At 51.6% G+C, this 13,179-nt stretch overlaps 1 protein-coding gene across 1 annotated transcript in view; it reads left to right on the top strand.

Annotated features, from left to right (window-relative positions):
- Positions 1-3,464: 3,464 nt before the first annotated feature.
- FLNB (filamin B) overlaps positions 3,465-13,179 on the top strand; it is a 72,582-nt gene continuing 62,867 nt past the window's right edge. Inside the window, 1 exon segment of the mRNA XM_086619286.1 lies at positions 3,465-3,813. Coding sequence (XP_086475412.1) covers positions 3,465-3,813 — 349 coding nt within the window.

The following is a 13,179-nucleotide window of genomic DNA, read 5'->3' as shown; positions in this document are numbered from 1 at the left end:
AGAGTTCTTCCTTCCTTATGTCTGCATCTAGTGAGCAAAGGAAGAGCCAGGATGGAAAGATACTCGTCACAGAGGACAAATCAAAAGAAAAAAGTATCTGGCCCAGAGAGTAGCGTTGAAATCTCCTTCTCTCTCTGCATATACACATATGTCCACACAAACATCTACCCATATAAATATACACATAAGGTGTTTCTGTAAGGCATACGTTAGTTCATTTGTAATAATCTGCAGTACTGAAACGGTATTCCAGCAAGTACAGATTCATGGGTTAGCTTGTTTTTACTTCTCCACCTCCTGACGAAACTTGAAACACGTGTTCATTTGTGTTAAAGTGTCTTCCAACTTCATTTCAAAGGAAATCCAGTTTTTCAGGCCAAACGTGACCCCAAGAACGACTCGATCATGAAGCAGCACAGGGGAACTCTCATCCGCTGTGGATGACAAGGTGTTGGTGCTGGAGGAGCTGCCCAGCACGGCAGTCACTGCCACAGCTGGGTGGCACGCTTGTGGCCAGGCAGCTCCCAGAGATGGTCCCTCTCCTGCACTGATCTCAAACAGCCACGCAGGCGGTGGGGTGCACACCAGGAGTGCCCCCCTCCGCTGCCCGTCGACCAGAAGTGGTGCTCAGACCACAGCTGGTAATGTCATCTGCGAGTGGGAAGGAAGGACGGAAGGAAACAGGATCTGTTCCTCAGAACAGAAATTATTTTGCTTTTTTTCCTTCTCTTCCCATAAAGCAGTCTTTGTCTCCCAATAATCGTGAAAGCAATCAGGACACAGAAGGCCGAACTCTGTCCAAAAGCCCTGCGATGTGCAGGGAAGGGCTGCTGCATCCAGACCACCAGCACCCCACCCGCCCCGCGCGGTCCCAGGCACCAACAGCCCCGACTGCGCCGCGGCCCTTTTACTGAGGCTGATGCGGCGAGCTGGGCTCACAGCTCCATGCCAGCGCTTCACGGAGTGCTTCACGTCTGCTTAAGGGTCGGAACGCTGCTGATGGGGTGGGTGCATGGATTGATGAAGTGGTGCAAAACCACTCAAAGAAACCGCTGTCCTTATGTGCGCAGAACATGTTGTTGCACAATACATCATTGCAATGAATATTTTCTTTGTTGGGTCTACGGAAAAAATGACATCTATTGAAAATTCTAGCTAAATATTGAAGTTAACAATTAAGGTCCTGATCCTGACTCTGCCTTTTCCTCGTTTAACTTTTATTCACTTCTTTTGTTACAGGAAAATATGGCTGAAACTTCAACTCTGAGTGTGGCCCGGGCACAAAACAATATTAAAGAGAGTGTGCATTACTAGGTGCGGGAGTGAGAAGGAACTGAAATTAAAATGTTATAAGCAATCAGATAGTCCGGATGTGGAATGGTTGCTAAGGAGTCCCAACCCAGGCCAAAGTCAATAAGCAATTAGCATCTATTAAAAGATGTATAGGATGATGGGAGAAAAGCCCTTGAAAAAAAGGCTCAGCTCCATGTTTCCAGCCCACCTTCCCCTGGGCCAGACCAGCCTGTGCCGATGGCAGGGAGCTGCTCGCGGGGGCACATCCTGCCCTGCCTGGGGCACCTCTACAGCCTGTCACCAGTTTTGCTCTGTAAATAAAATCCCTCAGTTCAAGTCAGTTTTTATTTTAATCTTTCCTGCTTCTTGGCTCAATAGTTTAAGAAAAGGACAGCGGCTGCTGTACCACGAGATACACCTCATCATTTCAGTATCTGCCCCCTGATTTCTTTCATCATTTTAAAACAGGAGGTGATGCAGCCGACTGGTTGGGAGCAGTCGAGGTTTAGGCATAACTCCCACTTTACCTCGTCTTCGTCTTTGCTTCTTTCTTATTCTCTTGTCAACAAATTTATCTAATAAAACGTATGTAGCCTGGGGGAGTCGTGAGGTCACTGGAGAGAAACCACAGTGCCACGGTTTAGTAAAGGCTTTAGACCCTTGAAAGAAAATAGTTGGAAGTCTGTATTCTAATTTGAGTTTTGAGTGGCTATGGTCATTTAATTAAATTAGACTTTTATTGATTGTGTTGTAATGGATTTTTTTTTTCTCTGACAGGCTCTCACATCTTGCAGTGTGACAGCCTTGATGTAAACAGAGACGCAGGCTTACACTTCGCTTGACATCGGTGCAGCAGCTCCTGGCAGCAAAGCCAAGACTGTAAGTGTGCGCAGGATCAGCCCCGAGGGGTGGGCGAGCGGGTGGGCACAGGCTTCCCTCGGGGCAGGGACAGGCAAGGACACCTCACTGCAGCTTTCACTGCCCCGGTAAGTGGCATGAGACGTGTCGGGAACCTGTAGAGAGTCAGCATGAAGCAACTGCAGATGGGGCAGTTCTGTTGTCTCTTTACCGTCATCAAATGAGTCAGCGACAAGTCACAGTCTTGCATGTCGGCAGGGAGTGGCAGGCCAGGAAATCAGTCACAAAATGCAGAAAAAAAAGGAGAGAAACCCCCAAGAACGCAAGCCTTACTTGATCACTTTTTGAAGTTTCTATTTTGTTTAAACGGTTGATAAAATCGCGCGTATGAGCGCAGAGGGTGCTGCCCCTCAGCGCGCTGCGTCTTGTGCGAGCCCCACCAGCCTCCGCTGCCCCCGGCTGCGCTTCGCACGGTGCTCCCAGCGGCTGCGGCATTTTACAGATGTGCAGCATTTTACAGATGTGCAGAGTCGCGTCCCTCTCGGCCCGCGGAGATCAGCATTTTACCCGCAGCCGCCACCCCGGTGGGGTCACCTTTGCTCTGCGGGGCCCCGGGTGCGCGCGAGGGCAACGGGGGCTGCGCTCCCCGGTTGTACGGTGCGTCTCAGTCGTGCCGGTGCCTCGGGGCGAGGGGGCTGGCACCCCCGGCCACGCACTAGTGAGTGCCAGGGCAGCCGCGCTCGTACGCGCGCACTCGTGCCCTGGGGGTTGTGCTCCCGGCCGTGCAGCGGTGCAACGCAGCACTAGTGCCAGGGAGCTGCAGCCCGGCCGTGCCGCGGTGCCAGGTGAGCCGCGCTCCCGTGGGTGCAGCAGCGCCACGGGGGCCGCTCCCCGGCCCCGCCCGGCGCCACGGCCACCCGAGGGTCGGTCCAGCGGGGGCCCCCCCGCAGGCACCGTCCCCGCCGGGGCAGGGAAAGCCGGGCGCGCTCCCGGTCCAGCCCGGCCCAGCCCAGCACCCGCGCAGCCCCCCCGCGGGGCCGGTACGGCGGGGCGCGGGAGGCTGATGCAGCCGAGGGCGTGCCGCTCCCGGCGGATAAAGGCCGGGCGGCGGCGCGGGCCCCGCGCAGAGCCGAGGAGCAGCGCGGAGCGGGCGGGCCGAGGCAGCGGCGGGACCAGGCGCAGGATCGGGGCCGTCGCTGATCGCCGCGCTCCCTCCCCACAGGCGGGCGGGCGCGGTCGGGCCGGGCGGGGCGCGGGCGGAGCTGAGCGGATCGCATCGCATCGCGGCGGAGGAGGCGGAGCGGAGCTGCGCCATGAGCACGCAGGCGCGGGGCCAGGGCGGGCGCAGAGCGACCGATCCCGACGGCGAGATGCCGGTCACCGAGAAGGACCTGGCGGAGGACGCGCCCTGGAAGCGGATCCAGCAGAACACCTTCACCCGCTGGTGCAATGAGCACCTGCGCTGCGTCAACAAGCGCATCGGCAACCTGCAGCACGACCTGAGCGACGGGCTGCGCCTCATCGCCCTCCTGGAGGTGCTGAGCCAGAAGCGCATGTACCGCAAGTACCACCAGCGGCCCACCTTCCGCCAAATGCAGCTGGAGAACGTCTCGGTGGCCCTCGAGTTCCTGGAGCGGGAGAGCATCAAGCTGGTCTCCATCGGTGAGTGCGTCCCCAGCGGGTGGTTTTGGGGTTGTTTGGTTTTGTTTCCTCATTTCATTGTGGTTTTTCTCCTGTGCCGGACCTTTGCACCGCAGAGCGTGGCCGGGCTGGGGGCACTGGGCTGCCGCAGGGTGCTGCCGCCCGGGCTCCGCGGGGCTGCGCGGTTAGAAGCTGAGGAATCGCTGCTTTTTCTTTCTCTAAAGAGCAAGCTCTGGAGGTGCAGCGTACTGTTGGTCTAAAGCTGTGTGTGCTGTGGGGCTGTCCTGTCAGGGCTGTCACTGCTATCCTGTCCTCCTCAGGACACTCTCTTAGTCAGTATCTCATAGGTGAGGCTCTGCTTTCAGGTCTTTTCCTGAAGAAACCCGATTCCAGAGCACGTTCTCTCCCTGCGCAGCCCCCTTCCCCAGGTACTGACCCCTCCAACAGCCCTGGCAGGAGATGCAGCTGGACGATGCCCACCCCAGCCTGTGCCCAGCTGGGCACTGGCAGGGTGCTGGAGCCAGGCTCTTGTGGGGCGAGCTGCGGGGAGATACGTGCTCCGTAGGTGGTAGAAGAGCAAGAGGAGATTTTTCTTGCTCGCGAGAGCCCAGTAGATGATGCCGCTGTTCAGGCTAGCGTGGATGCTTGCCTAAGTGCAGTTGCAGCTTTTGAACAGGCTGCACTTTCTCCTTAATCTTTCTGCTGTGGTAGAAAATGTACAAGGAGCTCTGCTAACTCCTGGAAGTAGGTGGTTTGAGCTAATGCCTGCCCTGGCTGTCACTAGGTTTGACTGTCCATGCCATCCTGGAGGGTGCAATTGCTGGATGGCTGGTGGTCTGCTCAGGAAGTTGAAGCTGTTTGCATGCATGTTGGGTTGCAGATGATTCCTCAGGAATGCGTGTGGTGACCGCTTTGGGAATAGCTCAGGTATGGCTGCAACAGTCTGTAAAGCAATAATTTGAATGCCTGAGAGATCTCTGGGAAGGAATGCGAATGCTGTTTCTAGCTCTTTGCCAGATAACTCTATTTACTGTCTCCTGATGACTGGCCTCAATGAATTGCACAGCTGAATTTGGGTGAATGCAGCTCTGCTTAGTTGCCTAAAACTCTTGGCCAAGGTGAAAGTTGTTTCCTTTCAGAGGCTTTAGCTACAATAATATGAAAATACAAGCTTCTCCAGTTTGGGAAAGACTTGGCCCTCCCTGGAAACCTGTGGCTGAGTGGAGTAGGTGGGTACTCTGATGTTCCTCTCTACTAACATGTAAAAGCAGCTTTGGATGAATAAGGACTCTTGGGTCCCGAATGGCTGATTATCCTCCTAGGGCAAAACAGCTAATGTACTTGCAGCTGGGAATGGAGCTGGTGCTAATTATTTACTCAGAGTTGCATTCCCTTTGCACACAGTGGGGTTCGAGTTGCAGCTGCTGACTCCCGGGCTGAGCTTGCTTTTGCTAACACTGGAGCTCACCTTTCCACTTCAGCCACTGGAATATCTTCTAACCAGGGCAGCGCTCCTCTCCTCTTGTATTGTTTGCCCTAGAAAAACGCTGCCGCTCCAGCTGCCTTCCGATTTGTCTGTGGGACTTCCCGAGGGCTGTGGGTTTGGGAGATCAAGGTTAGTCCGGTCTGGCCTGGCTTCCAGCGACTTCCTTTCTAGAAATGCTGCAGCAACAGCACAGCTCACGTACGGATTAGACTGAGCTGCAGGGTGGCTGTAATCATTTAAGACTTGTCTAGCTGTTCTGCAGTTTACTCGTGTTGGCTATTAGAAAAAAAAACAACAAAACTTAAAACGACAACCAAACAAACTCCCAAAATGCCAAAACCCAACAAAAATTACCCAGCCCCAAAACCTCTGTAGTTGAAGCTTTGCAGAATGAAATGGCTGCTATGGCCTTTGCTGTATCCCAGCCTCTGCATGAAGTGGTTTACAGCTCCATCCGTGCTGTGCCACCAGAGCCAAGTGGTAGCACAGGAGCCCTCCTGCGTGTACAGTCCTGGATAAACTGAGCCACTCCTGAAAAAACATCCCAAACTCACTTTCCAAAAAGAGATGTTCAAAGCAAGCCTTGCGGTGCTCTGCTTGGTGGAAGGGGTGGGAGCCCACGCCACCTCTGCTGCAGGCACAGTGTCGGCTGGGATCACTGCCTGCCCCGAGTGCATTTCTCCCTGAAGGTTCTGCAGAACTTGGGGCTTTCTTTTTGTTTCTAGTTTTTAGTCTCTTCTTCTGTGTTGCTGAACAAAACCAAGGCTGTTATGATGTCTGGATCTATGTACCAATAAAGGCTTTTAGGTAGAAAACTTTTATGATCAGGTTGGTCTTCAGGGCCTGGGGGTGTTCAGGGCCAGCTCGGAGCCAAATCAGCCAAGAAAACCTGACAGCTGTGGCTGCTGTCTGTGGCATTAATAATGCCATCAGACCTCTGCTAAGTGGATGCAGTGCCTGTTCCAGTTATTGTTTGACTTCCAGGAATGTTTTGGAAGCTATGTATTATGGCTCAGCTGCTGCTGCTATACTACACTTTTAAACTTTTTCAGTAGCAAGTTTTTGGCATTCAGTTTTTGTCCACTTAAAATAAGTCTGCCTATACACAGAGAAATCAGTTAAATTTACAGTGTTTGACTGCCACCCCTTCTGGATGCACAGTTAGGAGTCCGGCCTCTCCTGCTACTATTACCTGTTGTTTAGTCTCTGCTCAGAGCCTTTTGGGAGTTTCAGGATGCTTTTTTTCTAGGCATGAAGTGCCTTTGCTTCAGAGCAGATGTGACTGCATGTGTGCTTTACTGTAAAAATGGCCATAAAGCACATAGATGCTTTGTGCCATCTAGCAAAGATGGGATTGAAAGCCCTGGAGAAGCTGCTGTGAGGGCAGGTGACTTCATAGAGTTGTCTACTCAACACGAGGTAGCTGCTGTGCTGCTCAAGTGTTAACAAGTGTTAAGTCTAGCTATTTTTTTTGACTGCTAGACTGAGATAATTGCAGATTCCTGGGTGCTGAGTGGCGTGCGTGGTGACAGGCACTGCAGAGTAGGATGCCAGGAATGCAGAGCACAAGGGCTTTGGTCTTGGCTGAAGGAGCTGATCAACTCCGCAGATTACTTTGTACAGGAGCCACATCATGCCTTGGTAGAAGCTGTACCAACTGGCAAAGAAGAGGGGATCGACAGTAATTTGGCACTGAGCTTGGCCCTCAAAACCCTGATGCCAGACAATAGGAATCAACTGATTTAGCTTATAGACACAGGTGTTCTGTTTCTGAAGTCTGGCAGGCACTTTCGGGCTCTGACCCTCCAAGTTGTCCCCAAACTTGCAGCCAGCAGGTCCCAGGTGCACTCTTGTGCTGGTTGGCAGCATCTTCATGGCCGCTGCTCGCCCGGCAGCCCCGTGTCACTGGCAGAGGCAGGATGGGTGCTGACTGGCTGGCTGGCTTGTTTGGTAAAACTGCAATCTTACGCTGCAGCAGTTGGGTTGATCAAACTGAAAAACATGTCTCTCTGTTGGGTTGCACTTTCACCAGACAAGTGAGCTGCTCTGATTTGCCTCCCAGCTGCAGGGTGTCACTGGGGTCCCATGCCAGCCTCAGCTACAATAGTGGGGTTGGTTTTAAGGTTTGTCCTTGTGGTGGTCCTGAGACCCACTGCAGTGCCTGGAGGGAGTTGAGCCATGCCAGGAGGGAGATAGGTGAGGAGAGGATGAGGTTACAACTGTGCTGTGTTAGTACTTGCCTCGTGGAGACCTCAGTGGTCTTGGGATGTCCCAGTGGCAACAGTACTTCTGGAGGGGCTGTCTCTTTCTGGCCAAGCCTAACCTGTGTATCAGGTAGGGTTTTGATTAACGAGTGAGTACTTGATGCCTGCACTGTGCTTTGTAGTGCAGACCTCCAGCCTGCTCTAAAGATGGAAATATCTTGACCTGTGAGTCCTTTGAGTACCTCTTTGAAGTCTCATTTTAGGAAAATGGTTAAAAACCAACTTTCTTCCCTAGGTTTTTAAAGCACTCACTGAAGGGCGATAAAGCCAATCTTAAATTTTTTAGAGGAAAATGTATCTTTTCTAGAACTTGGTAAATGTATTGTTCTGTGACACCTACAGCTAGGTGCTTGAAAACTGAAAAAAGGAAAATGTGTTTTCAGGCTGTGTACACTTAGGGTCTCTCTGCCTCGCTCCAGGTGCTATTAACACATCATAAGGAGGTAGTCAAAGTACATTTGCGTTTTGTCTGCCGCTTACCTGTGACTTCCTTGGAGGTTGTTTTCTGGAAAATATCCAGTGTGTCTTGGAAGCAGGTTTCTGCTTCTTGGAAATGTGATGCTTAATCCTTCCCCTTGAAAATTAGTTTTGATAGACTGGCAGTGGGCCTGACTGCTGGAGACTGGAGGTGGCTTCAGTTTCTGAGAGTGGTTGGTCTCCTCAGGACCTTCTGTTTCAATAGTTGGACTGCTGGTCTCAAGAAAAAGTGTCTTTGCATGAGCTATTTGCTCCAAGTTACAGGAAACTTTAAGGCAGCTTACACAGACTGTTCTTGCATTCTTCTACGTATGAGCGGAAACTTGTAAAGTGATCAAACTTCAGTTAAATTACTTGGGACCGGTTAGGCTAATGTGCTAAACAGCTTGTTCATTTGAGGCACTGAACGCTATGCCAGCTATTCAGGGAGGATTGAAGTCTTAACTGCTCCGTGTTCTAATGCCATATTCTGTATTGATTTACATGGGGACATTTAAATCTAAATGGGTCAGGATAACTCTTTTCCTAGCCTGCAACTGTAATCTAAGAACGTGGTTAGCCTTGTGTGTGGCCATGCTTCTGCATTGCCAGTATTGTTCAGTGTCTGCTCCAAGCGATGGGAAGTAAAACAATGACCCCAAGCTGCAGAGGAATTCTCTTTTCTCGCTGCCTCTCAGAAACAGACTTTGATGTGCAGCTAGTTTGGGACTCAGACAAGGGCCTGCTGAGTTTAGACCGCTAATACATGCTAAGCAAGCACACCGGAGCAAAACAGCGTGTTGCAGGCGATGCCAGTGTGAACGGACCTCTGCTGCACTGTGACACTGGGCAGGTCTCTGCCACCAGCACCAGGTGGAGCTGCCTGTGGACCTGCCTTCTTTTACTGCCTGGCGTGGTACATGGCTCACGCATACGGCACCTGACCTGTAAGTCATTACGATAACGAAGATGCAAGGCTCAGTGGCGCAGGGTTTGGCTCTGTTTTTCCTGGATACTGGTGGCCTGAAGAGCCTGTCGCAGCAGCTGTTGGGTGCAAAGCATTGACCCTGACTTTGGCTCTTGATGAGGTAGCCAGGCTTTCTGTAGGGAAACCTGTAGGTTTCTGAGATTTGCTTTTTGTGTGTGTACTCTGATAGCACTGTGGGTCCTGTTCCAGAGCACCCACCCATGGGCAGAGGGAGTCATCTCCATGCAGGTGCACCAAGGTGGTGATGGGCACACATGATAGGTGGAAGTAGGTAAGGATGTGTTGTTGCAGTTTGCTTGGACTTATCAAGAAAAACAGAATGAAATGTTCCAAGCGTGTCCATGCTGGAGGAAGGAAATGCTGCGTAGCTGAGTGCTAACTGTTGGGGGAAGAATCCAAACCAAAATGCATGTAGAAAAGGCTAAGGGAAGGCACTGCCCATCCTTGCAAGCAGATCTGAGCAGTCTTTGCTGCAGCCTCCACCATACGGCCCTGCTCACAGGGGTTAGTTTGTTGCAGGCTGAATTCATGCTAAAAGTGTAGGTGGAGAACAGCTACGTGCCTTCACATTGTGTTTGGAGAAATAAGAGTAGCAGTTTTCGTGAAAATACTGTGTCCGTGAAACCTGTGCTAGCTGCTCCTGTATCTTCTCAATTGCTCTAGTACTGTGTGTGGTAGGGGTGGATGTTCACCCACCCTTCTTGCAGCCACTGCCTGGGTGGAGTGAGCGGAGCTACCTTTGCTCTTCCTGGGATCTTGACCTCGAGTTCAGAGCTGAGTCAACTGAGATCTGAGGTTATCTCTTTGATGGGCTAAGTGAACTCTGCCTGTTGATTTGGATTAATCCAATGAAGGTCGAGTGAGGTTTTTTCCCCTTATATCTTGCTTCTGGGAACTTGGTGTGGGATTTTTTTCCCTCCGTAAGGCAACAGTTTCTGTAGCTTCACTCTGACCTGTTTGTGTTCCTCCTGAGTAAGGACTGGTGCTCTGGAATCTAATAGGGAAGACACTTTCTTCCAGATCATCATTAGGAGATAAATCCTAGATCCTGTACTCGAAAGCCTTGCAGTGAGTTTGTGTTGTATCATAACTGGATGGTTCTCTGAGCTCTGATGTGTTCTCTAACCTGTCTCCTTTAGCTTTCTGTCCCTCCTCCAACTGATCTTGAGTTTTGGAGGTATCTTCATAATATCTGGTACATCAGTGAGGATTAGATCTGCTGTGATGGATTGCAATTCCTTGTGTAAATGCTATTCTGCTGTAAGCCGTTGAAGTCCGACATCCGTAGTGAGATGTATGCAATGTCTAGTTCCTACTGTGCTAGGACGTGGCAACTGTAATACAACCACTGTAAGAATAAACTGGATTTTTTTGTGTGTTGGTGAAAACAAGCTAGGCCACTTCAAACAACAGCCAAATGCAGCTTTGCCCAAGGTCCTGGGGAGGCAAGGGCTGCCTTGCACATCCTCCCTTGTCCTGAGTAACAGCAGACTCTGCCCTGGAGCTGCCTGGGGGTGGGCAGAGGATGGAGCTGCCTAGTCTTGTCTCCCTGGTGTGATGGGCTGGGGTGGTTTGGACCTCCTGTTGGTACTGCCCTTGGAAGAAAGCAGCCGTGGCTCTCTAATAAACCCTCTGAGAAGACTGGTCACATGTGCAGCTGCACCGTCTGGTTGCCAGTGGAGTGTTTCCTCTGAGTCAACAGGTGATGGTCCTCTGCTGTTCCTTACAACTCGCAGGTGCAGACAGCCAATCTAATGTGAAGGAGCCAATAAATACTGAAGGCAATCTCTAACTTTAAAGCATAAATTCGGCTGATGTTTCAGAGCTGTTTTCTCTGGGTTGCTGGAATATAGCAAGTTTTACCAATCGGGCTGGTAAGTTGTTGGTGGTAGAACTTTGAACGTCTGGGCTGGGATCTTTCTTGTCAAGGGACAAGCTGTTTTTGTCTAACAGCAGCAGCAGGTTGCATGAAGTCTCCTGCCAATATTACCCAGTAATAGCACAAAAATGGCTGTGGGCTGCGATGACATCATGGGCTGTGGCTCCTTCTCTCTTGCTTCAGGGCCTGCTGTAAATCATGACGCATTTATTTGTCAGAGCATTGAATTGCTCCAGCATGAGCTGGCCAGGCTGCGTGGCAGCATGGTTCCCAAACACTGGGTCCTCTGAGGGTGAGGTGGGCACAGACAGACAGACTGACACCCACCATGCCTGCCATGACGGAAAGGTTGGGCAAGGGCAGTGGCAGCAGCACGTCCCGGCATCACCCAGGTGCGTGCTAGCTGGTGGCGCGTTGCCGCAGACAGTGCTTGCGTGGCGCGGGTGCTGTGCCGAGCAGCCCTCTGCTCTCGCTGCGCTGCCAGGGAGGCTCTCGCTGTCTTCTGCCAGTCTGGATGGGGTGCAGGCATTGGTGCTGCCGGCCGCGGGCCCGCTGCACTGCGGCGGAGCCATCGCTGAAAGCGGTGGGGCCGCCCTTCCTGTGAGCCCGCAGATGGTGCGCTGCTTCCCGCTTTCTGTGCGGAGATCTAGGGGATGCTTCGCACTGCCTGCTGGCAAGATGGGCTCTGGGCTCAGCTGCTAAGTGCTGCTCTGAAACATCGGCTCCTGTGCCTTGCATAGGTGCCGTGAGTGCGTCTGGACCCAGGGGCTGCTCCAGCCTGAGCTGGGGCTAGGATGCTGGTGGCCAGGTCTCTTCCGCAGCGTGCAGCTCACAGCGATTTTGGGCTGCCCTGGGCACTTGCTGCTGCCTACTGGGTTTGATTAGTCTGTGGCTGCTCTGGTGAGAAGACAATGCGTGTGTCTGTATTTCCCAGGCTATGTTAAAGGGCACTGTCGTGGTTGGTGGGCCAGAAACGAGCTGTAGGTGGCAACTGGTGAGCTCTGGTGTGTAAACAAGCTTTGAAAGTCTCCTCCGGAGCCCTGCAGCAGAAGGCACAGTGCAGCTGGCCGCTCTGAGCAAACACCCATGATACGTACATCTGAAGGTTATTCAAACACAGAAGAGGAAATACTATTCCCCTTGGCTAGATGCTAACGTGCTCTATCTGTGCTTCCTTTAATTGGTGTAATTAACTGTTTTGCATTCCCTTTTCTCGCAACAACCTTGCAGCATTAGGTGCAGCAGTTTTAGTGGACTTCCCATAGGCAAATCCTGGCAAGCCAGTTTAGCGCAGGTTTCAATGATAATACACTGACGAGTACGTCTTGGAGGAGACCTTTGTGCAGATCCTCCCTTTATTATAAGGTGAGTGGTAGCAGCAGGTCCTGCTGGGCTCAGATCACAGGAGCAGAGAGCCTGAGCTGGGGGGTATGTGGAGGGTCCTGTGCTTGTCTCTGATGCATCTCCCTGGATGGGAACTGGCAGTATAACAAATATACCTTGGTAGGGTAGATTTCGATTTGATATAAGGAAGAAATTTTATTACAATGAGGGTAGGAACACAGTGCTTATAGAAGTTGTGGATGCCCCATCCCTGGAAGTGTTCAAGGCCAGGTTGGATGAGGCTTTGAGCAACCTGGTGTAGTGGAAGGTGTCTCTGCCCATGGCAAGAGGGTTGGAAGTACGTGATCTTTAAGGTCCCTTCCAACCCAAACCATTCTGATTCAGGAGTGTATTACCAACCTTGTATCTGTCATGGTGTGAGACACAAATCTTGGCTTAATCTGACTGCTTTTGATCCTCTCTACAAAATGGGGAACACTGGCTTGCTAAACAAAGTTGGTGTCTAACTGTCGCCTTGATGGTGCAAGTTATCAAGTATTACTTCACCTTCATAGCTGGACAGTGAATTTCTGCAGGGTTTCCTTCTCTCTGCAAGGCTCGGAGTAATTCTGCTTTTTGATCTCGCAAATACTCCAAAGCCCAGGCACCTTCAAGCCAGCTCCAACACCTGGATGCTCCTGCGGAGCTGCTGGTTGCTGGAGTCACTGCTGGTTGCGGTGGCTCTGAGCAGTTGTCACTTGCTCAGATGCTGCTCGTTACCAAATTCCTGTGTTGGGGAAGAGCTGGTGTCTGAGCAAACTTAACACGCCGGCTGTGGGAAGGCTCAGGATACCAGTTGTTTTGCTTTGGCTTTGTTCTGGCTGTTGATTAACAGTGTGGTTGCATGCAAATATCTGATAGTTTATGTAACTGCTTGAACAAGATCAATGATCTAATTAAAAGTCAAATAGAAAGAGTTTTAGTTGTCTCT

This window comes from Tauraco erythrolophus, chromosome 12 (assembly GCF_009769465.1).
Source record: "Tauraco erythrolophus isolate bTauEry1 chromosome 12, bTauEry1.pri, whole genome shotgun sequence".
Taxonomy (NCBI): domain Eukaryota; kingdom Metazoa; phylum Chordata; class Aves; order Musophagiformes; family Musophagidae; genus Tauraco; species Tauraco erythrolophus.
This window is presented reverse-complemented; position numbering and strand designations above follow the sequence as displayed.